This window comes from Bos indicus, chromosome 2, assembly GCF_029378745.1.
Source record: "Bos indicus isolate NIAB-ARS_2022 breed Sahiwal x Tharparkar chromosome 2, NIAB-ARS_B.indTharparkar_mat_pri_1.0, whole genome shotgun sequence".
Taxonomy (NCBI): domain Eukaryota; kingdom Metazoa; phylum Chordata; class Mammalia; order Artiodactyla; family Bovidae; genus Bos; species Bos indicus.
The window spans coordinates 107,297,587-107,325,422 of NC_091761.1; the positions used below are offsets into that span (position 1 = coordinate 107,297,587).

A 27,836-nucleotide genomic window follows, 5' to 3' on the forward strand; every position below is an offset into this window, starting at 1 on the left:
AGGCTGCTTGTTTCTGCTAATATTGCAGCAGGGTGCATCTATAGAGGCAATCTATAATACACCATTTACAGCCATAACTAAACCACAAAAATCAATTCCCAGCGCTCACTCCCATCAACAAACATGCTTGCAGGGCCTCGTGAGTGTGGCACACAGCTTTAAGGAACCACAGGAGATACAGGGATGAAAAAGTGAGGATTCTGACCCAGGAGGCTTTGAATCTCGCTGGGGAGACATGACACATGGAAATGAGATGATGAGCCATACCGAGTGAGAGAGTGTATGCCAAGAAGTGGATGAAGGTTCTAGAACTGCAACACGCTAGCCACCAGCCACCTGAGCATCTTGAAATGTGGCCAGTCCCAATTGAGAGGTGCTATAATGGCAACCCACTCCAGTACCCTTGCCTAGAAAATTCTGTGGATGGAGGAGCCTGGTGGGCTACAGTTCCTGGGGTTGCAAAGTGTCAGACACGACTGAGCGACTTCACTTTCACTTTTCACTTTCACTTTCATACGTGTAAAATAATGTATACATTGGATTATGACAAAATATATATCTCAATTTTTGACCACTGCTTACATGCTTGAAATAATGTTTTGGGTGTATGTGCGTGCTTAGTTGCGTCTGACTCTGTGACCCCATGGACTGCAGCCTGCCAGACTCCTCCGTCTATGGAATTTTCCAGGCAAGAATATTGGGATAGATTGCCATTCCCTTTTCTACTCCAGGGGATCTTCCTGGCCCAGGGATCCAACCGGCATCTCCTGCATTGGCAGGTAGATTCTTTACCACTACACCATCTGGGAAGCCCAATGTTTTGGATACATTGTGTTAAATATATGATCAAATTAACCTCACTGGTTTCTTTTACTATTTTAAGATGTAGCTGCTAGAACATTTGAAATGATGCATATGGCTCCCGTTACATTTCTGTAGACAGCACTGGTCTAGGAGTTGAGGGGACCCAGCGAGGGACCCTGTGCTACTAGATTTGAGAAGAATTCTGAGGAAATGCAACAATGAGAAGCAAGCAACAGGACACTGAGGACAGGTGTGGGAAGACATTTGAGCAGTTTGATCATGAAGGAGGGAGGAGGGCAGCTCGAGGAGGCAACAGAGGCCCATGAACCATGCACGCATCACTGTGCCCTCCCTTCCTTCCGTTCCTGACATCTTCCAAAAACATCGTGGTACCTCCAGCCACCCTCCGACTCAGTGACTCCAGAAGGCTCCTTCCTCTCCATCCTGGACAATGGGGAGCTGGCCTGTGAGCTGGGCTTACATGCTAAGTATTGGCTGACTCCCAGCCCTGGGGAAAAGGGCAGTGGTGGGGGAAGGTAAGGGAGCTCAGGTATCCCCACGCTGGTGGAGCTGGGAGTGTGGTCAGTGTTTGCTATGGGAAGCAGTGTGGCCTGGGAGGAGGCAGTCAGCCCTCAAATCTGGCCAGACAAAGCTTCCCCTGTGGACACATTTCATTAGAGGAAATCAGGCAGCCTGGATCTGATGTTCCTGTGTCTTCCCTCCCACTCAGCCACACAGAGAAGCCATAAACACTCAAATGCAAGGATTAACTCTGCGTGTGGTGTCTGGGACACTGTGCACAACTCTTGGTGGCTGTGTTTGTGTCTCTGTTAAGATTGATCTTTTTAACCCCCAGCACCTAGGATGTGGGGCTTGCTACACAGCCAGTGTTCAATAAATATCGATGTATGGAGGAAGGAAGGAAGAAAACAAGATGGGGAGTGGGGAGAGGGTGAGGGTGGAAGGAAAGATAAAACACTCATCTGTCACAGCGCAGAAGTAGCCAGTTGGAAGGGGTACACTGTTCTCCGTTAGTCTTGGATGTGGGCAGCATGAGGGGTCTCAGGCCAGATCCCACGTGTCCAGGTCAGAGCAGAATGGATGCTCTCCATCACCCTACCTCCCTGTCACATGGCCTTGGGCCCCCAAGCTTGGAGACAGTGTCTGTCCAGGCTGTAACCTTCCTGGGATAAAGCTCTGCTCCTAGTCTCTTAAGGCCTCTGTAAAAGGAAAGATAACGTGAAGAAATCGGGGAGGGCTATAAGCCTGATCTGGAGGTAGGGCTGGCTTGAGTTAGTTCCTGGACCAGCAAAGGAAGGACTCCCCAAGCACACCGGAAGCCTGCAGTTTTTCCACACGGCCACTGGAGGGCACTTCAACCTTGAAATAGAGTCTTTGGAGAGCCCAGATTCAACAAACGTTTTAAAATTATCACAATAATGATAGCTCTCCTGGTTGAATATCCAATGAGGGCCTCAACGCCTTAAACATATAGCATCTCGTTTAATATTCACTACGATTATGTTCAATTAGCTATTTAGTAAAAATCGAGGCTTAAAGGAGCTAAAGAATTTACCTAACCGCCCCCTGCTGCTGCTGCTGCTAAATCGCTTCAGTCGAGTCGGACTCTGTGCGACCCCACAGACGGCAGCCCACCAGACTCCCCCATCCCTGGGATTCTCCAGGCAAGAACACTGGAGTGGGTTGCCATTTCCTTCTCCAGTGCATGAAAGTGAAAAGTGAAAGTGAAGTCGCTCAGTCGTGTCCGACTCCTAGCGACCCCATGGACTGCAGCAGACCAGGCTCCTCCGTCCATGGGATTTGCCCCTAGCTAAATGCAATTTGGGAATAAGAACTTGAACCCAAGCCCTTGGACACCCATCATAAATAATGAATATACATGAAGCTGAAAAGGAGACTGGACAGAAGCAGAGAGTCTGCCACACAAATATTGTCACTGAACAATTTACACATACATGAAGTTGGAAGATGGCTTACAGATACTTTGTACATTTTACGTGGTATTGTTCCTTTTTTTCCACTGGAAATGATGTTATTGAATAAATGAAGTATTTCACAATTTATGATGTCTTAACTTGGAGAAGGCAATGGCACCCCACTCCAGTACTCTTGCCTGGAAAATCCCATGGATGGAGGAGCCTGGTGGGCTGCAGTCCATGGGGTCAGGACTGAGCGACTTCACTTTCACTTTTCACATTCATGCATTGGAGAAGGAAATGGCAACCCACTCCAGTGTTCTTGCCTGGAGAATCCCAGGGACAGCAGAGCCTGGTGGGCTGCCGTCTATGGGGTCGCACACAGTCAGACACGACTGAAGCGACTTAGCAGCAGCAGCAGCACCTTGGAGGAAATGAAGTCATTGTAATACAAGGCAGTTAAAGATAGTTTCATCAAACACTTAAACAGCACTTACCATTCTCTGGGAATTGTTCTAACCACCTTGTGTCAGGTAACTCATAGCCACTCTGTGAGGAATGCACTATTATGATCCCCATTTACAGATGAGGAAATGGAGACCTAGAGAGGGAAGCAACCTGCCTAGGGCCACATGGCTGGTTTCAGCCAGACCTGGGATCAGCGGCCCAGGCAGTCTCCAGAATGAATTTGGGAAACCAGGCTGGAGCTGGCCCTTGAGAGAAGAGAGGGTAAGAGTTTCCTAGGAAGTGCGCTGTGGAGGGGAGGGTGTTTCAGGAGGAGGGAATTAGCACCAAGCGAAAGCTCCGACTAGCTGGGGAAATAGGCGGTCAGCAGTCAGGATCGTCTCAGGCCTGGGCTTAGGAGGCCAGATGGCTAGGCTTGCACAGCCAGAGCTCCCTGGGGCCTCCTAAGGCTGGGGAAAAGAAGAGGGGTGCAGCAGGAGTGCCTGGGATGGGGCCAGGACGGGGGTGCTCCGATGCAGGGACGAGCCGAGCCGCCCTTCCCCCACCCCACCCCTCTCCAGGGACTAACAGTTTGGGAAGTGCGGCGTGTGCTCAGGAAACGGTCGGATTGGATTACAGGGAAGATTAAAGGAGCTAAATCGGGCTTGGGGCTGGGGGAGGTGTCAGAGAAGGGAGCTGCAAAGGGCCAGCGGCTGGACGATCGGGGTGGGGGCAGGGATCCCACATCGGGCCGGAAGCCCTCTTGACCCCAGTAAGGCTGGAATGTGGGATCACCAAGCCAGGGCCTTCCCATTTTGAGGGAGCTGGGGGAGGGGAGGGGCAGAGACCCGGAGAACCCGGGAGGGAGTTGGCGGGCTGAGTCCCTGGAGGATGTGGACGCAGACCTAGAGGTCGAGGAGGCGGGGAGAGAAAGAGGAGTGACCTGGAGGGGAGGGGAGGCGAGCTGAGACCAAAGATGGGGCCAGAGATCGGGGGCGGGGTGGGGGGCGAGGGAGGATCAGAGGGCGGGGGGGGGGGGGGAGACAACTGGGGGGCGGGGGGAGGTAGAGGGGGCGAGGGGGGCGAGGTAGAGGGGGCGGAGACCGCCTGAACTGAGAGGGCTTCTAGCGATTCCAGCTTGTCCGGCTGGCAAGTAGGGGGCACAGGTTGCCTGTCCAGAGTCGGTAGGGAACCCGTTGCACTCCACAGAGAAGCAGCTGGAACTGGGCCCCCGGGGCGCCCTCCTGCCGTCCTCGCCCCCACCTTTTCCATCCCCTACCCCAGCCTGAGTGGCAGCACCGGCTGCGGCCCCTCCTAGCCCCCAGGGCAGGTGGTCAGTGGTCTATTCTGGTACCCAGGGTGGCTGGGGAGCCAGAAGAAAGGCGGAGGGGGTGAGGTGGGGGTGGGGGAGGGTGTGCTGGCCCTTCTTTTCGAGGCTGGATGGGGAGGGGGCAATGGGGAGGGCTCTTTGGGACAGTAGGGGAGGTAGATTTCTGACCACTGCCGGCTGGGGAGAAAAAAAATTATAGTGCTGTTTTCAACAAATTGTATCTCTCAGGACCTTTAAAATTGGGAAGCAGAATGTATGCCCGGCCTGAGAGCCGGGACAATGGAATCCCCAGCAGCTGACAGTGGACCCCAGAGTTTCTTTAGAACTTGGAGGACACAGGACCAAGCCCAGCCCCCAGTCCCAGTCTTCCAGGCAGCCTCTCAGAGAGAACTGTGGGTGCTGTTGTCCCAAACCTCCTCCCAGGCCAGCGGGGGGCAGTCTGGGGCCAGGGTGCACTCAGGGGAGCCTCTCCAGCCTGGGGGGGAGCCCCAGTGCCTGATCGGCCTCAGGGTGGCACAGGGCAGAGTGGTCCCTATATTTCCCAGATAGAAAATCTTTAGTGCTCCACCCCAGTTCCTGTGAGATGAAGGCCAGAGTCTGCTGCTCTTTCCAAGCCCAGCTCCATATCTGAGGGCAGTGGGGTTGGGGAGAGAAGCAGGGCCGAATGTCGAGAGAGACTTGTCCACTGGACAAGGGACTTTTCAGTGGAGATCCCCAGCTAGGGCCAAGTTAAAAGGGGAAGGACCTAGAGCTGAGCCTGCCAACGCGGTTTATGGCAAGGCCTTACTGACCACACAGAGAAATGAACTGGGTTTCTAGGAACCATGGGCTAAGATTTGAACCTTAGTTCAAGTCCAGACTTTGTTTTTACTTCCTGTATAACCTTAGGGAACTAATCTAACCTCTTTGAGCATAATGTCTATAACTGAAAAATGAGGTTAATAGTTACTTCCCAGTGTCATGAAGATTGGAGATAGTAATTTTTACATAGCAGGTATACAGAATACCATGCCAAATATACAGTTCAGTTCAGTTCAGTCACTCAGTCGTGTCCAACTCTTTGTGACCCCATGGACTGCAGCACGCCAGGCTTCCCTGTCCATCACCAACTTCCGGAGCTTACTCAAACTCATGTCCACCGAGACGGTGATGCCATTTAACCATCTCATCCTCTGTCATCCCTTTCTCCTCCCACCTTCAATCTTTCCCAGGATCAGGGTCTTTTCCAGTGAGTCAGGTCTTCGCCTCAGGTAGCCAAAGTATAGGAGTTTCAGCTTCAGCATCAGTCCTTCCAATGAATATTCAGGACTGATTTCCTTTAAGATTGACTGGTTGGATCTCCTTGCAGTACAAGGGACTCTCAAGAGTCTTTTTCAACACCACCGTACAAAAGCATCAATTCTTCCGCGCTCAGCTTTCTTTATAGTCCAACTCTCATATCCATACATGACTACTGGAAAAACCATACCTTTGACTAAACAGACTTTTGTTGGTAAAGTAATGTCTCTGCTTTTTAATATGCTGTCTAGGTTGGTCATAGCTTTTCTTCCGAAGAGCAAGTGTCTTAATTTCATGGCTGCAGTCACCATCGATAGTGATTTTGGAGTGCCCCCAAATAAAGTCTCTCACTGTTTCCATTATTTCCCCATCGATTTGCCATGAAGTGATGGTACCGGATGCCATGATCTTAGTTTTCTGAATGTTGAGCTTTAGCCAACTTTTTCATTCTCCTCTTTCACTTTCATCAAGAGGATCTTTAGTTCTTCTTCACTTCCTGCCATAAGGGTGGTGTCATCTGCATATCTGAGGTTATTGATATTTCTCCCAGCAATCTTGATTCCAGCTTGTGCTTCATTCAGCTGGAATAATGCATGATGTCCTCTGTAATAAGTTAAATAACCAGGGTGACAATATACAGCCTTAACGTACTCCTTTCCCCATTGGAACCAGTCTGTTAGTCCATGTCCAGTTCAAACTGTTGCTTCTTGACCTGCATACAGATATCTCAAGGGGCAGGTCAGGTGGTCTGATATTCCCATCTCTTTAAGAATTTTCTATAGTTTGTTATGATCCATACAGTCAAAGACTTTTGCATAGTCAATAAAGCAGAGGTAGATGTTTTTCTGGAACTCTCGTGCTTTTTCAATGATCCAGTGGATGTCAACAATTTGATCTCTGGTTCCTCTGCCTTTTCTAAATTCAGCTTGAACATCTGGAAGTTCACGGTTCACATACTCTTGAAGCCTGGCTTGGAGAATTTTGAGCATTACTTGGCTAGTGTGTGAGATGAGTGCAATTGTGTGGTAGTCTGAGCAATCTTTGGCATTCCCTTTCTTTGGGATTGGGATGAAAACTGACCTTTTCCAGTCCTCTGGCTGCTGCTGAGTGTGGGGAGCGAGCTCCGCCTCTGGCAAAGGTCATGAGGAAGGAGGCTTGGCATACGCAAAGGCGGGATCAAGCCTCAGGAGTCTCCCTGGAAATTCTCGAGCAATCTACCCCCAAAACCAGAGTCTGCCTACTTTCTGGTTTGTGCTTTCACCTACACCTCTGACTTTACGGGGGGCTGTCCCCCACTACCTCTCTGAAAAAAGAGTTAGCTTATAGCTCCAGTTAATAATTCCTGGGTGTGACAGTGTTTCAACCTACAAACTCCCTTGGAAGTCCTCTAGCCTGCCTGAATAGGTTTTTCTGGCCACATGTGATTGCTCAGAGCCTCCAGACTGTGAGAGGCATGAGATGTTCTAAACTGTCTAAATACAGATTCCTTTGAGCAGTTAAAAGATTGATTAGAAATTGTATTGGTGAAGGGATTTTCACTTGTTGGGCCAATGTTTGCTGCTAAGTCTCCATATCCCTTACCTGCTGTGTCCCTGGCAGTGTATTGATTAATATAATTGGTTTAAATAGTAGCTTTAATGTTTGTAACCTGGGACCCTTGAATTAATTCTTTTTCTTGTTATAGCCCACCACACCTTTGCTCTGTAAGAATGCAACTTTATCTAATGCTTTTTGGAGGCTGGCGCCTGACTTGAGAATAATCACCTTTAGAGAAAAAGGCCTCTGGGCCAGAAGATGATGCAAATCACCTAAACTTTTGCATATGATAAGTTTGCAGGAAGAAAGCCTGGCTTACTGCATGACTCTACCCCTTCCCCCATTATCCTCTATGCATAACTTAAGGTATAAAAACTACTTTGGAAAATAAAGTGTGGGCCTTGTTCACCGAAACTTGGTCTCACCATGTCGTTCTTTCTCTTACCTTCTGGCTGAATTATTCAGCCTCTTTTCTCCACTGAATTTCCTCACTGAGCTATCCTTATTTCAGCCTCTTTTCTCCACTGAATTTCTTCACTGAGCTATCCTCATTCTATTACTCTTTATATCCTTAATTAACGTTTAACTAAGCAGTTGTTTCCTGATCCTCGCCGACGCCGTCCCCGCTTCGAATACCCTGGATCAGCCGGGGCTGGTCCCCGGCAGCTGAGTTTTCCAAATTTGCTGGAATACCGAGTGCAGCATTTTCACAGCATCATCTTTCAGGATTTGAAATAGTTCAACTGGAATTCCATCACCTCCAGTAACTTTGTTCACAGTGATGCTTCCTAAGGCCCACTGGACTTCATATTCCAGGATGTCTGGCTCTAGGTGAGTGATTACACCATCGTCGTTATCTGGGTCATGACGATCTTTTTTGTATAGTTCTTCTGTGTATTCTTGCTACCTCTTCTTAATATCTTCTGCTTCTGTTAGGTCCCTACCATTTCTGTCCTTTATTGTGCCCATCTTTGCATAAAATGTTCCCTTGGTATCTCTAATTTTCTTGAAGAGATCTCTAGTCTTTCCCATTCTATTGTTTTCCTCTATTTCTTTGCATTGACCACTGAGGAAGGCTTTCTTATCTCTCCATGCTATTCTTTGGAACTCTGCATTCAAATGGATATATCTTTCCTTTTCTCCTTTGCCTTTAGCTTCTCTTCTTTTCACGTCTATTTGTAAGGTCTCCTCAGACAACCATTTTGCCTTTTTGCATTTCTTTTTCTTGAAAATGGTCTTGATCACTGCCTCCTGTACAATGTCACGAACCTCCATCCATAGTTCTTCAGGCACTCTGTCTATCAGATCTAATCCCTTGAATCTGTTTGTCACTTCCATTGTATAATTGTAAGGGACTTGAGTTAGGTCATACCTGAATGGTCTAGTGGTTTTCCCTACTTTCTTCAACTTAAGTCTGAATTTGGCAATAAGGAGTTCATGATCTGAGCCACAGTCAGCTCCCAGTCTTGTTTTTGCTGACTGTATAGATAGAGCTTCTCCATCTTTGGCTGCAAAGAATATAATCAATCTGATTTTGGTATTAACCATCTGGTGATGTCCATGTGTAGAGTCTTCTCTTGTGTTGTTGGAAGAGGGTGTTTGCTATGATCAGTGTGTTCTCTTGGCAAAACTCTGTTAGCCTTTGACATGCTTCGTTTTGTACTCCAAGGCCAAATTTGCCTGTTACTCCAGGTATCTCTTGACTTCCTACTTTTGTGTTCCAGTCCCCTATGATAAAAAGATATCTTTTTTGGCTGTTAGTTCTAGAAGATCTTGTAGGTCTTCATAGAACCGTTCAGCTTCAGCTTCTTCAGCATTACAGGTCAGGGCATAGACTTGGATTACTGTGATATTGAATGGTTTGCCTTGGAAACAAACAGAGATCATTCTGTCGTTTTTGACATTGCATCCAAGTACTGCATTTCAGACTCTTTTGTTGACTATGATGGCTACTCCATTTTTTCTAAGGGATTCTTGCCCATAGTAGTAGATATAATGGTCATCTGAGTTAAATTCACCCATTCCAGTCCATTTTAGTTCACTGATTTCTAAAATGTCGATGTTCACTCTTGCCATCTCCTGTTTGACCACTTCTAATTTGCCCTGATTCATGGACCTAACATTCCAGGTTCCTGTGCAATATTGTTCTTTACAGCGCCGATTTTACTTCCATTACCAGTCACATCCACAACTGGGTGTTGTTTTTGCTTTGATTCTGTCTCTTCATTCCTTCTGGAGTTAGTTCTCCACTGATCTCCAGTAGCATATTGGGCACCTACTGACCTGGGGACTTCATCTTTCAGTGTCCTATCTTTTTGCCTTTTCATACTGCTCATGGGGTTCTCAAGGCAAGAATACTGAAGTGGTTTGCCATTCCCTCCTCCAGTGGACCACATTTTGTCAGAACTCTCCACCTGACCTGTCCATTTTGGGTGGGCCTATATGGCATGGCTCATAGTTTCATTGAGTTAGACAAGGCTGTGGTCTATGTAATCAGTTTGATTAGTTTTCTGTGATTGTTTTCATTCTCTTGGCCCTCTGATGGGTAAGGATAAGCTTATGGAAACTTCCTGATGGGAGAGACTGACTGAGGGGGAAACTGGGCCTTGTTATGATGAGTGGGGCAATGTTCAGTTCAGTTCAGTCACTCAGTTGTGTCTGACTCTTTGTGTTCCCATGACTGCAGCACGCCAGGCTTCCCTGTCCATCACCAACTCCTGGAGCTTACTCAAACTCACATCCATCGAGTCAGTGATGCCATCCAACCATCTCACCCTCTGTCATCCCCTTCTCCTCCTGCCTTCGATCTTTCCCAGCATCAAGGTCTTTTCCAATGAGTCAGTTCTTCGCATCAAGTGGCCAAAATATTGGAACTTCAGCTTCAGCATCAGTCCTTCCAATGAATATTCAGGACTGATTTCCTTTAGGATTGATTGGTTGGATCTCCTTGCAGTCCAAGGGACTCTCAAGAGTCTTCTCCAACACCACAGTTGAGTAAATCTTTAATCCATTTTCTGTTGATGGGCGGGGCTGTGTTCCCTCCCTGGTTTTTGACCTGAGGCCAAACTATGGTGGAGGTAATGAAGATAATGGCAACCTCCTTCAAAAGGTCCCATGCATGTGCTGCTGCACTGAGTGCCCCCGACCCTGTAGCAGGCCACTGCCCACCCATGCCTCTGCCAGAGACTCCTGGGCACTCGCAGGCAAGTCTGGATCAGTCTCTTTTGGGGTCACTGCTCCTTTCTCCTGGGTCCAGGTGCACACAAAGAGTCTGTTTTGTTTGTGCCCTCAAAGAGTCTGTTTCCTCAGTCCTGTGTAAGTTCTGGTGGCTCTATGGTGGCGTTAATGGATACCTCTTCCAAGAGAGCTTATGCCATACCCAGGTCTGTTGCACCCAGAGACCCTCTCTCTGCGGCAGGCCACTGCTGACCCAAATCTCTGCAGGAGACACTCAAACACAGGTCTGGCTCAGTCTCTGTGGGGTCTCTGGGTTCTGGTGTGCACAAGGTTTGTTTGAGCCCTCCACATGAGGGTATGGGTTTTGATTCTAAAAGCAATTTCGCCCCTCCTACCATCTTCCTGGGGCTTCTCCTTTGCCTTTGGACATGGGGTATCTTTGTTTGATGGTATCCAATATTCTCCTGTCAATGGTTGTTCAGCAGCGAGTTGTGATTTTGGAGTTCTCTCAGGAGAAGATGTGTGCACGTCCTTCTACTTCATTATATTCTTCTGACGTATACAGTAGGTGCTCAATAAGTGGTGTGTGCTCAGTTGTTCAGTCTTGTTTGACTCTTTGGAACCCTATGGACTGTAGCCCACCAGGCTCCTCTGTCCATGGAGTTTTCCAGGGAAGAATATTGGAGCAGGTTGCCCTTTTCTCCTCTAGGAAATCTTCCTGACCCAGGGATCGAACCCGAGTCTTCTGCATTGATAGGTGGATTCTTTACCACTGAACCACATGGAAAGCCCTCAGTAAGTGGTACCTCTGCTATTATCAGAGGCAGCATAGCCTGTGATAGAGAGCTTTGGAGTTAGGCAGTCTTGGCTATGAATCTTGGCCTCTACCTGCTGTCCTAAAGCAAGAACTCAAGCCAGACTGGACCTCCAGGAATCAATTTCCTGTCGGTCCAAACAGGATAAAATATTAGTAATGGCTGGCACTTACTTCACACTCACTGTGTGCTAGGCTGAGTGCTAAGTGCTTTACAGTCCATTTCTCATTCAGTCTTCCCCAAACCCTATGCTATTATAATCATTTTACAGATGAGGAAACTGAGGCTCAGAGGGGTGAAGCAACTCACCCAAGAGTGGTAGATCCAATCTGAACCCAGGCAGTGGCCCAGGAGCTGCTCCCCAAATTCCTCCCTTTGTCCCATACCCCTGCAAAGTCGAATGGAACTTGGGCCATTGGCTGGCTGTCTGGACAGGTGTGAGAAGAGTTCTGTCTGGGGCTATAAAAACACTGAAGGTTCAAGAATGGGTATCTTCTGGGACTTCTCTGGTGGTCCAGTGGTTAAGGCTCTGCATTTCCACTCAAGAGGCTCAGGTTTGATGCCTGGGCGGGGAACTAATCCTGCGTGCCTCGTGCAGTGCACCCCTCCCCCAATTAATTAGTTAATTTTTTTTAATGGCCATTTTCTGGAACCCAAGACTCACTTTCATTGTGTATTTGGAAAATTTGAAGAATAAGCATCTGACCCAGCAGTGAAAACAGCTCAGGATGCTGTAATGGGCTGTGGTCTGGAGTGGCAGAGAAGACCGTGGGGTCTGAGTGGACCCCAAGCTGACTGTGACTCAGCTGGCTGGAGGAAGAGGAGGATGATCCTATAAGGCTATAGATAGCAACTGTGCATAGTGGCCCCGTGAGGTCATTGCCAGCCTGCTCAGGCTCTGTTTAAAGCACTCCACAGCCTCAGAGGGATGTAGGAAACCTGGAAAGCGCCCAGGACGGCAGGGATATGACCAAACTGGAGGGGTTGAAACCAAAAACAGCCTATGAAGAAAGATAAAAGGAATGGGGATAAATCAGGCAGAAGAGAGGGGTGAGTGATGGCACTAAGAATGGCAGGAGAATCCTGGGGAAGAAGGGAAGCTCTATTTCTCTATCTGGGTTAAGGTCTAAGAAAGAAGGAACTTACATTTCAGCAGACAGGTTAGAGTTAGGCCCTGAGTGACTCTCTAGAGTGTGAGTCCATAGGTAGGCAGAGAAACCCATGAAATCTCCTTTCACAGAGGTTGGAGCAGGGCTGGGTGCCACCCTACACCAAGCTCAGCTGCTCCCAACTCACCCTGACACCTTCCCACCCCAGTTCTCACACCCCTGCCCCTCCTCCACCCTGATAAACCCTGGTCTGATCAAGGACAGTTTTCTCTTATTCTCCTTGGGTTTCAGCTGAGGGGACGGTCTATATTTGTGTTGGAAAGAGAGGGCTCCCCTGCCTCTTCAGGAAATGGCTCAGGACTGAGGGGACTTGGAGAATTCAGGGGTATCCCCCCAGATGGCTGGGAACTGTGGGGAGATGGCTGGATGTGGTGGGGGCAGCAGTGTACCAGGACAGCTGAGACGCCAGGAACCCATGAGGAGGTGGGGGCTGTGTCTGTTCTGTGGGGCAGGAACAGGTGCTCACACAGTGAGGACGGAGCCAACAGAGACAGGGGAGGCAGGAGGAACCTGCGGGGAGGGAGAATGTGTCTCTACGGAGGAGGCTGAGTCCATTTCTGCTGGCAGGTGTAGCTGCCTCTCATCAACACACGGTGGGGTTGGGTGTGTTCTAGGTACGCGCCAGTGTTTGGATTTGGCTTGATAGGAGTCTGTCTGAGCAAAAAGGCTTCAGATGAGGCAGCCCAGGGAGGCACCTTTTCATAAGAAAGGGCCTCTCTCCCTCCTCTTCTGGGGGTCAGAATAGGGAGGGACATCCAGGATATTTCATTTTAAGCAAGGAGACACTGCAACCCAGAGAGGAGATGCAACCAGTCCAAGGTCACACAGCTTATCTGGGGCTGGCCAAGACTCTGGCCTCCTAAACTCCCAGCCATATGCTGCTCCCAGGGCACCAGGGTGCCTTCTTGGGGACCTTCCCTTCATGCTAGCAAAGCTCCCTCCTCTTCCTTCAAACTGACTTCCGTCTCCATCCTCCTCGCCTCAAACCTCTTACTGATTCAAATAACACCTGAAAGCTACCAGATGCTCAGAGTCCACAAAGCACTTTCACCTCCATTTACTAGCTCCTCCCTTTGAGGTTCAGCCTCCCTGTCCCCACTGCCTCCTCCCCAGCCTGCAAGGCAGCCTATAAGGAGGAGGTGAGATCAGCCTCAGACTTCTCCTACTTTGGCAGAAAACCCGCAGCACTCCATGTCTGTAAAAGGAGCGTGGGTCAGGAGGGGGTTGGAGCCAGCCTGTGAGGCCTCCCCAGAGAAGGAGCTAGGTCAGGGGTGTGGGGTTGACGAGGAGGAGATGTGGGAGGAATTTATAAGAGCTGGGGTGGGGGTGCCATGAAGGAGGGGTCCCAAGAGAGGGTCTAGGGTCAGAAGGTGGAGAGAGGTGGGAGAGGGAGGCCTGGAGGTCTTAAACCAGTGAGATGCAGAGGGTGGTGGATGAGAGGGGTGATTGCTGGCTGTGGGGCCAGGGGGCCAGTGCAGGGGGGAGGCCGGGGTGGCGGGGGATGAGTCTCAGGGATAATCCTGACGCCACCGTTCCAGCTGGGCCCCCCAACCCAACCTCCCCCGCGGTGATATCAGGAAGAAACAATTGCCTCTGGACATTCCTTCCCTTTTACAGTCACTCTAGCTCCTCAGCCGCCTGTGGAGGTTAAGCAGCCCTACAGCTGAGAGGAAGATGGGGGGGCAGCATGGAAGGGACTGTTGAGGGCCGGGTCTCTGGGAGCACTGAGGCGGGGATGACTCTGCCAGGGACCACTCAGTGTCCCACCCCCTGGGCCCAGAGACTCAGGATGTCAGAAGCTGAGGGGGCTCTGGAGATGACCCGGCCCAATCCCCTTTCACACCTGGACATGTGAGACTAGGCAGGAAATGGGACTTGCCCAGGGGGCACAGATGGTTAGTTGGTGAACCTCCATGATAAGCATCCATATCTTAGCCTCTGGCTGACTGCCCCACCTCCAGACCCCCTTGCTTGGGTCTCCCACCTCCCCACCAAGTGCTGAAGCTCACGCAAGAGCCAGGGTCCCAGAATCCACACCTGCCATACTGTCCCCAAGCTCTGACGCGGTGGCTGTCTCCTGACCCAACCCAGCTTGGAATAGAAGCACCAAGATGCTGGGAAATAGAAAGAGGAGGGTGGGCCCTGGACAAAGGGACACAGGCAACCCTGGAGGTGGGGGTCAGCTGGTGGAGAGGGGGTGCACGGTGGGGAGGCACCAGCACTGTCTTGCGTCTGGGATCCTGGAGTAGACCGGGGCTGGGGGATGCTCCCAGACAGGGCAAGGTGGAAAAGTCACTTCTGGTTGTCTCCTTTTTGACCTCTTTCATTTTTTCCCTCAATTCAGATGCCCTGTGGTGGCCAAGTCGGTATCCCCATCCTGGTGATTCATCCATATCAGCTGCCTGCCCCCTATCCATGCCATCCATGGGGCCTGGGGGGTCCTATGGTACCAGGGCCCTTGTCTTCTAGGGCACCCTCCATGAGGTTCAGAGATCTACCCAGGCATCCACAAGCCCTCCAGTCACTGAGTTTAGAGGAAGGCAGGGAAAAGCTTGGCAGTGTCACCCAACAAAAAAGAGGCTGTGTGAGGTGAGCCCAAAGGAGAGGTGAGTGAGCTAAGGTTAGCAAGATGGGCCAGTTTGGTGGGGCTTTGGAGGCTAGGATGAATTTGGGTTTTGCTGGTCCATTAGTTTAGGGAAGGGAGAGAATTGGGAATGGTGAAATAGGCAAAGTCTCCAAAAGATGTGAGCACTACCCCGAAATATTTGAAGTTGGATCTCTGAAAGGGATTTCTTTTCGCTCTGTTTGGTTCCCAGGGCAGAGTAATAGGTATAGCAGAGACATCTCCTGGGTTCAAATATAAGGAAATGTTTCAAACAGCAGGGCTGTCTGTTGTCCCATGACCAAGGCATGTTATTTACCCAATACTCTTTGTGGAGTGGAGTGGGCACCCTGGAGACACTGTGTCCCCAGGCAGTAGAGGGATTCAAAGTGGAGCAGTGCTTGCTTGAGTCACAGTAGAAACGATTTAAGCCTTAACTGAGAAGTGGGTGTGTGGGACTGGTTGACCTCATGACCTATGAAGTTACTTCCAACCTTAAGTTTCCAAGACTCTCCAAGGTTGGAGTAATGTGGGAAGATTTCAAGCAAACATCAGGACTGACTTCCTTCTTTAACTGATTCAACAAAATATATTGGTAATGTGCATTGTATTAAATACAAGGGGACTGTACCATGAACACACATTTATAAATTGTCCCCCTTTTCTGGCAAATGATGAATGAAAAGGTCTGTCTTGGTGGACCTTCCCATTTCCAATATCACTTAGCTCCAGTGAGAGATATGACCATAAAATAATGTGATACCTTACCAAAAGAATAAAATGCCTTACCAAACTTTATATATTCAGAAGTTTGTCCCGGGACTTCCCTGGTGGTCCAGTAGTTAAGAATCCACCTTGTAATACAGGGGACATGGGTTTGACTCCTGGTCAGGGAACTAAGATCCCACATGCCAAGGAGCAACTAAGCCTGTGTACCACGACAGAAGAGCCCATGCACCACAGCTAGAGAAAGATCTCTCATGATGTAATGAATATCCGATGTACTGCAACTAAGACTTGACAGCCAAATAAGTAAATATTTTTTAAAAGTTTTGTTCCAAGGATGTTCATAGCAGCATTGTTTATAATAGCAAAAGATTGGAAATGTTTATCAATAAAAAATTGGCCAAATACAGTAAATACGAATACAAATGTGAAATACAAATGAGGATATTAAGAAGAATGATTAAGAAGAATGACTCAAAATCTCCCAATAAAGAAAAGAGTAAGACAAGATGGCTTCCTTGTTGAATTCTACCAAACATTTCAGAATTAACACCAACCCTTCTCAAAATCTTCTAAAAATTTGAAAAGGAAGTATTTCTTAACACATCCTATGAGGCCAGCATTAGTCTGATACCACAGCCAGACAAAGACATACAAGAAAACAAAGCTACAGATGTATATTCCTTACAAATATTAATGTTAAACTTCTCAACAAAATGCTAGCAAACCAAAATTCAACAGCATATTAAAAGCATTATACACATGTTGACATGGGACTTTTTTCTGGAATGCAGGAATGGTTAAATACATGAAAACCAATCAGTATAATATATCACATTAACAGAATAAAGGGAAAAGCCCTCATTATCAACTTCATCTATAATAGCATCAAAAAGAATAAAATACCTAGAAATAAACATAACTAGGGAAGAGTACTGTTGCCTGGAAAATCCCATGGATGGAGGAGCCTGGTGGGCTGCAGTCCATGGGGTCGAGAAGAGTCGGACATGACTGAAGTGACTTAAGAGTAAGGCTTGTACATTGAAAGCTACAAAACATTTCTGAAATGAAGACACAAAAATTGAAAGATATCCAGTATTTATTGATTGGAAGACTTAATATTGTTAAGCTTTCAATACTACCCAAAGTGATCTGCAGATTCAGTGCAACCCCTATAAAAATCCCACCAAAATTTTTTTTAAGAAATAGAAAAATTCATTCCATTTAAAATTCAAAATGGAATCTCAATGGACCCCTCATAGCCAAAACATCTTGAAAAAAACAACAAAGTTGGAGGAGTCACACTTCTTGATTTCAAAACTTATTACAAAGCTATAGTAATCAAGGCAGTATGGTACTGGTGTGAGTACAGATACCTAGGTCAATGGACCATAACAGAGAGCCCAGAGGAAAAAAAAACTTCAAATATATGGCTAAATTGTTTTCAATAAGAGGAAAAGGACAGTCTTGTCAACAAATGGTGCTGGGGAAATTATCTATCATATAATACTCATATAACATATTAATATGAAAAAGAATGAAGTTGGACCCTTATACTGTGTATGAAAATTAATTCATAATGGATCAAAGACTTAAAACTGTAAAGCTCTCAGAAGAAAACACAGGGGATAACATTCTTCACATTGATTTGGCAATGATTTCTTGGATATGACACCCAAAGCATAGGCAATAAAAGAATCCATAGATAAACTGGACTTTATCAAAATTAAAAACTTTTGTGCATCAAAGGATACTATCAAGAGAGTGAAAAAGCAACCCACAGAATGATACCTTCTGCATTTTATGCTAAGTGCATTACCCATCCAGATAAATTGTCATTATTTTTAGCATGTCTAGTTCTAAGAAGTCCCAAGGGGAGTCTAAACTCTTCCTTCAGTGGTGCTGCCTGGTTAGGAACATGCTCTGGAATGCTCCTCTTTCACCTGCCTTCCAAGCCTCCAAGTGTTGTTTTGCTGCCCTCCATGGTAGCAAATCCTTAGGGGTGGAACCAAATTTTGGAAACAGCTCCAAGTGGTTCAGAGCCAAGTCTGGTAGATGTTGATTTTGACTAGAGAATACATGGTATAATTTATTTATTTGCTTTCTGTCTCATTTCACTAAGGAACTGAGGCCTCAGGCTGGTCCAAAGGGCAATTTCCTTATGTGGTCTGGAGACTGTTCACAGACAGGAGTCCCAAAAGTGTTCTGGCCTCTTTAGTGTTGTGGAAATGGGCGCACAGTCTCCTTACAGCATATTAGCCAGGGTTGTTTTGATTACAAATGGCAGTAGCCAATACCAAGTCTCTGCAGTTTAAAAAAAAAAAGAAAAGTTTATTGGCCCCAAACCCAGGAAGGATACTGGGGGAGCTCACAAAATGGAGAACTGAAGAACCAGGGTCCCGGGAGATGGAATTTAGGACTTCCAGCCTCACATTCTCCTTTTCTCTGGGTGTCTCTGCTGCTCCCGGCATGCTGACCTTTTTTTCCCTATGCCAGAAAGACCTCCCCAGTGGGTAGGAAACATGGTTGCCAGGCTCCAGTTTAGTAATCCCAGTTCCATGTATAAATTCCAAGGTGGGTCTCTGATTGGCCCTGGTCAGGTCCAGGCCTGCCCCTTGAGCCAACTGCTGCAGTCAGAGGGATTCAGTTATAAGAGTGGCTGGGAGCTGACTCACCTGTCCACTCATGGACAGGTGTGTCTCATGGACATGTGTGTTTGTGTGCACGCAGCGTATGTTAACAAAATAAGGGGATGGGAAAGAAATCTTTCAGGCTACTTTGAACAAGGACAGTGCTGCCTGTCCAAAGGGACATGCAAAGGAGTCACATGGTCTCCCCAAAATTCTCCAGGAGCCTACAATCTAGTTTGGGAGACGAGACACAAAAATAACCAGAACACAACAGCTTGCACTGACTCGAAGCCTGGATAAGAATATCTGGAACTCCCCACCCACCTCATAAGCTTGTCTCTTGGATAAAAATTAGAAACTGAATGTGAAAGGGCTTTGCAAAGACAGCAGCAACAAAGCTCTTTGCAGTTAACCTGGCACATTCACACATACCCTGGGGACAAAGCATGGGCTCTGGAGTCAGACTGCCTCAGCTTCCTGAGCTGCAACATGGGAAGGGTACTAGCTCTTACCTCACAGGGGTGTCAAGAGAATTGGGGATCACGGGTGGGAAGTGCTTAGCAGAGTGACACACGGTGGGTGCTCAGAATACACAAGGTAGTAATTGTTACTTGAGCCTCTTCAAACCCATAGTCGGTAGACACCGCCAGGGTGACCATTCATACATTATAGTGACGACACAGAGAAGGGAAGGACTTGCCTGCTTGTAATTACATCTTCAGGTGATGGCAGAGCTAAGATAAGACCAGACCTCTATTTCCAAACTTTGCATTCCTAAAGGGTCAGGCCTAAGAGAGACCTGAATAGTGCCAGGTGGAGCTTTGGAGAAACAGCCAATATTCATGGAGAAGCGGAAATGTCCTTAGGGGTCAGCCAGTGCCTTGTACTAAGGAGGAGACCTTAGTACAAGGGATGGACAAGCCCTATTCAGGGCTTCTCTGCTGGGGGCTTGGAGCATGAAGAGGGTGGGAAGTGATTGGGGCTCATCGCCTCAAGCCTTCCTCCACCATCTGATACCCATGTCTCCTCAGGTACCCGACCCCCACCCCCCCAGAGCTCCTCTCCTGTGTGCTTGTTTCCCGGACTGATGCATTCTCCTCTATAAATACCAGCTCTGGTATTTGGGGTTGGCAGCTGTTGCTGCCAGGGAGATGGCTGGGTTGACATGAGGCTCCTGACAAAACACAAACCCCTGGGGGTGGGGGTGGTGTGAGGAAGGGGGATGAATCAGAGAGGGGGTGGGGGTGGGCTCACAGGGACAGAAGCCCAGAGAAGTTGGCAGTGTGGGGGTGAGAGGACACAGTTATAATTGTTATAATTGGAAACTGAGAGCCTACCAGGCCCTTTCTGGAAATCACCCTGTTGTTTGTAAACTTGAGGCTGCACCCTCACTGGTAGGGGTGGGGTGGAAAAGGACCTTCATGAATCCAGAGGGAAACTGAGGCTGGGAGCTGGAACTCAGATGCTAGTGGACATACCTGAGGAGGTGGGCTCTGGTGGGGATGGCTGCCTATCCCAGGGAGGCCTTCCCATCCTCCCTGCCTGTCAGAGACGCTCCTCCACTAGTCCTGGCTGGGGCATTCCTGGTCTTTTGTCTGAGCCCTCCTAAATGTTTGCCACTTTCGGAGAATCTTTAGGGAAAAAAAAAAAAGGTGATTTGCAGACTGTCTTGGAAATAGGCCTTGTCTCTTCAGGAAATGACCCAAAGTATCTCTTTGGAGCCAAAAGAAGCCCCTCAAACTAAATAGAAGCCTCTCCCCAGCTCTCTCCGCTGATCACCCCAGGACCAGGGAGGCAAGGACTGAAAGGGGGCTGGCCGGGGGCTCCAGACATGTTTGCGCCCGGGTGAAGCGGCTGGCAGGCCTGCCCACCTTCTGCCCTCCTAGGTCCGCCAGCCTCTCCCACACCCCGCAGGGGCCCCCACCCACCCGCCCGCTGAGGGGCTCAGTCCTCCTGCGGGGGAGCTGGCCTCCCCGCCCCCACGCCAGGGGCCGCCCTTTCCTGGCAGGACAGCGGGATCCTGCAGCTGTCAGGGGAGGGGCGGCGGGGGCTGATGTCAGGAGGGATACAAATAGTGCGGACGGCCGGGGGCCCTGTCTCCCCTCGCCACATCCACTCTCCGGCCGGCCGCCCGCCGCCTCCTTCTCCGCGCCGCCCAGCCTCGCCCGCGCCGCCACTATGAGCCAGGCCTACTCGTCCAGCCAGCGGGTGTCGTCCTACCGCCGCACCTTCGGCGGGGCCCCCAGCTTCCCGCTCGGCTCCCCGCTGAGCTCGCCGGTGTTCCCGCGCGCGGGCTTCGGCACCAAGGGCTCCTCGAGCTCGGTGACGTCCCGCGTGTACCAGGTGTCGCGCACGTCGGGCGGGGCCGGGGGCCTGGGGGCGCTGCGGGCCAGCCGGCTGGGTTCGACCCGCGTGCCCTCCTCCTATGGCGCGGGCGAGCTGCTGGACTTCTCGCTGGCCGATGCCGTGAACCAGGAGTTCCTGACCACGCGCACCAACGAGAAGGTGGAGCTGCAGGAGCTCAATGATCGCTTCGCCAACTACATCGAGAAGGTGCGCTTCCTGGAGCAGCAGAACGCGGCGCTTGCTGCGGAGGTGAACCGGCTCAAGGGCCGGGAGCCGACGCGCGTGGCCGAGATCTACGAGGAGGAGCTGCGGGAGCTGCGGCGCCAGGTGGAGGTGCTCACCAACCAGCGCGCCCGCGTCGACGTCGAGCGGGACAACCTGCTGGACGACCTGCAGCGGCTCAAGGCCAAGTGAGCACCCGCAAGCGCCCTCAGAACCCTCTCCCTCTCCAGGGGCCGGGCACGGGAGGCTAAGGCCTGGGGCTGGGTCCAGTGGTCAGTACCCCATCGTACCCAGGGTGAGGATGGTCTAGCTGTGTCTCCGGGGGAGGGGGAAGAGACGCCATGCCTCTCCCTGTGCTCTCAGGCTGCAGACGAGGCTACGGTCCCAATTTTCTTGGGGACATCGTGGAGTGGAAATGGGCGACCTTGGGAGACCAGGTGCTTCTTACAAAGCATCTTAAGATGCTAGGGGTTTGTTTCTGGGTTCAGGTGGGCACATGGAAGGAGAAAGGAGGCCCATAGGCAGTGGGAGGGAGAGGACAGGTTGGTAGGAGACAAGGAAATCTGGGGCCAGCAGTAGCTCTCAGTTCTTCTGTGATGAAGCCCTGTGGTTGGGGGTAGAGAGGGGATCTTGACCCCTGGGCCAGACTTAAGCTTTATAGGGAGGATGGATAAGCTGGAGGAAAGGAGAGAGTGAGTTGGGGGGGCGGGGGGAGAGGGGGAGACGCAGCCCTCAGACAGATTGGAACACTGATTGTGGCTCCACCAGGCTCCCTGTGCTTCAGGCAGCAAGAATAGAGCAAATACTGGTGGGTCCTGCTTTTCTGTCCAAGTGATCACTGTTCTACCACCCAGGTCACAAACGTTAAATGAGCACCTACATGCGCCAGGCTGGGGCTGGGGCCTGGGAACCCAGAGGTGGATAAAATAAGAACCGGGAGGTGGACAAAATAAGACGCAGTTCTTAATCCCAGGGAGGTCACAAACTAGCGAGGACATGGACTTCCAGGGTGTGGCTCCAGGGCAGAGATTGGGCCACTTCCTGTCCCCTCCCTGTGTGGGCGGGCCCTCCTCACTCTATTCTGAGCCCACTCCCTGGGCAGCCCCCAGTCAGTCTTCTCCCCAGCCTGTTTCATCCTCACCATCTGTCTGTCCTTCTGCCTGTGTCTACCAGGCTGCAAGAGGAAATTCAGCTGAAAGAAGAAGCGGAGAACAATTTGGCTGCCTTCCGAGCCGTGAGTCCTCTTGGGTCTCCCAGCTGCCTTACCCCTTCTGTCCCCTCTGTGTCACTCCTGGTCTCCCTCTGCAATGCCCGGGTGATCAGTGTCCCTCTCCCTCTCACTTGACCTTTCCCAGGACGTGGATGCAGCCACTCTAGCTCGAATTGACCTGGAGCGCAGGATTGAATCTCTCAACGAGGAAATCGCGTTCCTTAAGAAAGTTCACGAAGAGGTACTATGCCCTGGTGAAAGCGGCTGGAGCGGATGGTGGTGGTGCTGGACTCGGGGAGTGGGGTTGTGAGGGTACGTGTTGAGGCTGGTTGGGGACTGAAGCCTAGCCATACCCTGCAGGAGATCCGCGAGCTACAGGCCCAGCTTCAGGAACAGCAGGTCCAGGTGGAGATGGACATGTCGAAACCAGACCTCACAGCTGCCCTCAGGGACATCCGTGCTCAGTATGAGACCATCGCGGCCAAGAATATCTCGGAAGCCGAGGAATGGTACAAGTCAAAGGTGAGACTCTGGCAGCCCCTCTGTCCCCTCAATCCCAGTTTGGAGGTATTTCCTATGGCTCCATCTCTGGGGAGGAGGGTGAGCCCAGGGTCTCCATGCTTCTTTGCCCACCCCTTCCTGTATCCTGCATCCTCCCTGTCATCTCAGGGACCCTCTCTCTTTGCCCATAGGTGTCTGACCTGACCCAGGCAGCCAACAAGAACAATGACGCTCTGCGCCAGGCCAAGCAGGAGATGATGGAGTACCGCCACCAGATCCAGTCCTACACCTGCGAGATCGACGCCCTCAAGGGCACCGTGAGTCCCTGCCCACCTTGCCTGGCCCAGCCCTTCCCATCTGCAGCTTACGCTCTGTGACCTCAGGCGCATCACACACCCTCTCTGGGCCTCTGTCTCCTCATATCTACCACAGGGGTAGAAACAGACAGGTGGACTCCCAGGGGGGCTCTCAGGAATCGTGGGACTCCTGCGTGGAGGCAGGAAGGGTGGACAGCCATGTTCCCTTGTATCAGCTGTATTCTCTGATATTCCACATAAGGCTTCATTTGAGTTCCGAGTTCCCTGGCTCAGAGGACTTTGACAAGTCCTCGGCTTGGCTATCTGGGGTACCTCCCAGCCCGGAGACTGTGCCTCTGTCCATCCTGGGCCCCCCGTGTCCCCTCGACCACCAGCACAGCCCGTCCTTGACCTGGGCACCCCCTCCTGCAGAACGACTCACTGATGAGGCAGATGAGGGAGCTAGAGGACCGCTTTGCTAGTGAGGCCAGCGGCTACCAGGACAACATTGCCCGCCTGGAGGAGGAGATCCGACACCTCAAGGATGAGATGGCCCGCCACCTGCGCGAGTACCAGGACCTGCTCAATGTCAAGATGGCCTTGGACGTGGAGATTGCCACCTACCGGAAGCTGCTGGAGGGCGAGGAGAGCCGGTGAGGGGCCAGGCAGAGGCTGGCCGTGGGCTCCTGGAGGGGGGTGCATTGAGGGCCCCTTCCTGCCCTGAAGCGGGGCTCAGGATCACCATCACAAGATCTAGAAGCAATATTATACAAGAGGCCACCACTGCGCTGATTACAGAGAATTAACCAAAGCCACCTGGGTAAAAAGTGATTTAATTAATAGCTTTTATAAAAAGAGAAATATAAGTATTCCCATATCCACCTTCAGAATTAAGAACCAGCAGCATAAAACCATATTCAGCAACTAGTAATAAAACATTACTGCCAGTCAAGGGAGAGATGGAAGCAGAGCTGGGAGTGATGAGGAAGGAAAGGGAGGGGGCAGATAGAGATGAATAGAGACAGATGGAGCTGGGACATGATAGGCTAAGAGAGAAGGTGCAGAGATTCATGCTCAGAGGGTGCACACACATGCATGTGTACACACACACGTGCTCACAGGAAAAGATGCAATGACGTGCTCAGAACAAATCACCTTTAGACACAAAAACACCATGCAACCAGAAAGGGACACAAGGGAACCTTCTTCGTTGATGGAAATGTTCTATATCTTGATTTGGACTGGTGGTTACATGGATGTAGACACTGATCAAAACTCACTGGATTGCACTCTAAAGATCTGTGCATTTCACTATATAAACTTAACATCAATTCAAAACAGATCATGTACTCAACAAAATGATGCCCACTGATGCTCACAAAAATGATAAAATCTGAAGTTTACAAAAATCAGCTGACATATTTAGATACAGATTTATAGAGAGGAAGATTTCAGATACTGTAGAATAATATCCTCATATAATGACCCCTTCAGGTAGCTAAGGTCACACTGCATTTTCCCAGCTGTAGGCATAAAGGGCGGGTGGCAGTTCCTGGAACTTGCCTTCCTGTGAGTGGGCCAGAGATTCCCAGACTGACTGGAGGGTGGGCACATGCAGTGGATGTCATCCACAGCTCTTGTTGATACACCCTGCAATGCCAAGGGCAAGAAAGAAATCTGGGTACAGTGGAGGGTGCAGTGGGGGTCCTGGTGTCATACCAGCAGGTCAGAGAAGGACTGGGGTGATCCTTCCAGAAGGGACAGTTCCTGGGACAGCTCGAGTGGGCCTTTGGCCCCATGCCCCAAGCAGTGTTGAAGTCAGTGGGACTGGGACAGCTGAGGATGGTGTTTACAGAGGATCAGGGCAAGTTTTGAGGGGTGGTGACGAGAGAGATGGAGGGTCCTAACCCTTTGGGGGCCTGGTCTCTCTCCTTTTAGGATCAACCTCCCTATCCAGACCTTCTCTGCCCTCAACTTCCGAGGTGAGTGCGTGTTGGCAAGTGGAGGCTGGAGTGGCAGAGGGTAGGAGACCAGCATGAGCACTGCCCAAGGCCAGCCAGGAAGGGAGGATACACCATAGGGACAGGGATGGGGTCTGGGGAACAGAAAGGGGGCTGCAACGGGAGAATGGGGACATTTAGGTAGAGGCATCTTCTGACAAAGGGAGCTTTTTATTTTATTTTTTTAAATTTCACGGTGTTGTATTGTATGACCATGTCCCCTGCATCTTCTGGGAATATTAAGTGGCCAACAGTTTCTTTTTCCTAATATACCCAAACTCTGAGGAAGTACCAGGGTATCCTTGGGGACCTGGCGGCAGAAGCATCTAGAACCCTATGCCTGAGCTACAAGGCACCCACCACTTATTGTCTGTTTGACAAGTTGCCAAGCACCCCCCACTGCCCTCCAGCTGCTTATTGAGCATTTCCAGCTTTCTGGAGCAAGATGTTGGGTGCTTGCTTTAAAAAATGAAGCCAAACCTTAGCAAAGCCAAACAATTAAAAGAACGAACTCCTAGGGCATTCTGCCATTCTGACATTAGTAATATGCAGATCGAGTGGCTTTCCAACCCCAGAGAGCAGAAAAACACGCTCTAATGATACATTAGGAAAGTAAGTTGGAGTCCTTGGCAGCTTCGCCTTTCCTAGATCAAATCTTTTATATATTCGATGTTCATTTTCATCAGAAAAAAATACATGCTGTGCTCCACCGAGTTGCAATGTTCATCACAGGCTGGCTGACTGCTAAGGAGATTTATGAACACCAAACTCATAACACCAAGGACCTAAATTTGACCCTTCCAATAAAACTCAGAATGGCTCTTTTCGGTTAGCAGTTTATGCAGATATCAAGTGTGAGCCTTGCATTTAAAATCGCTTAATGCTTTTTCAAGTCAATAGTTCTGGGCCATGACAGGGCAAGTACTGCTGTTAACGTTCATTTCACAGTGGGGAAACTGAGGCATGGAGGGACAAGTGACTGGCCATCCGCGCAATAAATCAGTGACTGATTCCTGTCCATCTCTCTTTCATTAAGACATCAAGTTGTTCATCCGGAGATAAAGGAGGCTGGGTACCAAGAGATCCTTCAAAAGAGTGCCTTGGTTCTGGGCTCTAGGGTCCTAACTGTCAGGGTACCCTGCAGGGATTCCTGCAGGGATCTCTTGGGGACCAAGGGTGGAGGGGGAGTGAGGAGGGGTGTCGGTGGAGGGGGGACTGCTGGGTGGCCTGGGGCCTACGTGATCCCTCACCCTCTTGAACCTGCCAACACCTGGAGCACACCCCTTGGCTCCTTGTCTTATCTCAGCCCTGGGACAGCCCCTTGGGTCTGCAGAGCCACCTACTGGGTGCTGGGCACAAGGACAGGTGAAGATGTTTTGCTGAAAAAGTAACAGGCCCATATTGAGGGGGTGGGCATCTTCCGGGCTTTGCCTAGTGAGACCAGGGAAGGACTCCCAGCCACAGGAACAGCCCAGGCCTGGCCTTGGTCAGGCTGAGTGTGTGGATGAATCTGTTACAGAAACAAGCCCCGAGCAGAGGGGTTCTGAGGTCCATACCAAGAAGACGGTGATGATCAAGACCATTGAGACCCGGGACGGGGAGGTGAGTGGTCTGCCTGGTCCCCTTACCCCTGAGGTGGGGGGGCCTGTGGGGTGTGTCTGGGGGGGCTGTCAGCCAGGTGTCTTCTACCAGCCGTGCTGCTGGTTCTGCCTGGGGGCAGAGGGGTCTGCCAGTCTGGGGAGGAGGTGTCCCGGGGTCATGACTCCATTCTCTGGCCAGCCCTGGGTTAGACTGGGTTTCTCTTCCTCTCCAGGTCGTCAGTGAGGCCACACAACAGCAGCATGAGGTGCTCTAAAGCCAGAGGCTTCTCTGCTGCCAGAGACCGTGCTCACCTCTGTCCTCACTGCCTCCTAAAGCCAGCCTCCCTCCATCCCAGGGCACCACCCCCAGCCACAGTGCTCCCCTCACAGCCTCTGACCCCTGCTCACTGCGACCACCCTTCCTGGTCCCCACAGGGGACATGGCCCAACCCTCCCAGGCACAGGGAACCCCTGCCGTGTGAGGTCTGGATTTTGAAGTGAGGGGGCCTGGCCCTGGGCCGCCCTTGGAGTGTGCTAGACAGGGCCAGGCTGGAGCCAAGACATGGCAGTGACCCTACCCTTCCCACCTCCGTGACCTCAGGCTCTAGCATATGGCTTTGGAGGGGACTCCAGAGTAGGATGTAGGAACCCCTCAGGGTCAGGTCAAGCCCTGTGGACCTCCCCACTGCCCCCGCCCCGGCCTGAGTCAGAAAGGCAGCATCCTCAGCAAGCCAGGCAGGTAACTGGGGACATAGCCCCCCCGTGGTTACTGGGGGGCTTGAGACTGACCCCATGGTCCCTTACTTTCCCAAGGTGGGCTTACAAAGCAGGGGCTGCAAGAGAGAACCCCCGAAGGTGCCAGATGTGGGAGCAGGAGATGCAGAAAGAGAGAGGGTGGGCGAGATGCTGGAGCGAAGAGGAGAGAGGAGAGAGCGGTCTCAGGCAGGTGGTAGGGGGGCCCACCTCCCCGTGCCTGCCCCTTCCCCGCTGCAGGGGCTCTGAACAGAAACAATAAAAAGATAAGCACAAGCCTAGCACGGCCCCTGCTGTTTTGACTGCCAGGTCTTCTCTGAGAGAGCCCTGTCACACTATGTCTTTTTTTTTTTTTTTTAATATTTTTTGGCCACATAACACAGCATGTGAGATCTTAGTTCCCTGACCAGGGATCAAACCTGTGCCCTTGCAAGGGAAGCATGGAGTCCTAACCACTGGACCACCAGGAAATTCCTTGTA

The 27,836-nt window shown here is 50.5% G+C and overlaps 1 protein-coding gene across 1 annotated transcript; it reads left to right on the plus strand.

The window, feature by feature from the left end:
* The first annotated feature begins 20,534 nt into the window (after positions 1–20,534).
* On the plus strand, positions 20,535–27,637 carry DES (desmin). The gene is made up of 9 exons (XM_019977363.2): positions 20,535–21,204; positions 22,190–22,250; positions 22,372–22,467; positions 22,587–22,748; positions 22,919–23,044; positions 23,456–23,676; positions 24,962–25,005; positions 26,543–26,625; positions 26,837–27,637. The coding sequence occupies exons 1-9, from the start codon at positions 20,627–20,629 to the stop codon at positions 26,876–26,878; spliced, it is 1,413 nt and encodes a 470-aa protein (XP_019832922.2). The 5' UTR covers positions 20,535–20,626; the 3' UTR covers positions 26,879–27,637.
* Positions 27,638–27,836: the final 199 nt, after the last annotated feature.

Excerpts from the sequence above, each read along its gene's own strand:
- DES (XM_019977363.2), top strand. The coding sequence starts at position 20,627 with ATGAGCCAGGCCTACTCGTCCAGCCAGCGGGTGTCGTCCTACCGCCGC. Across the intron at positions 22,468-22,586 it reads TTAAGAAAGTTCACGAAGAG|GAGATCCGCGAGCTACAGGC; the intron begins GTACTATGCCCT and ends CATACCCTGCAG. Across the intron at positions 25,006-26,542 it reads CTCTGCCCTCAACTTCCGAG|AAACAAGCCCCGAGCAGAGG; the intron begins GTGAGTGCGTGT and ends AATCTGTTACAG.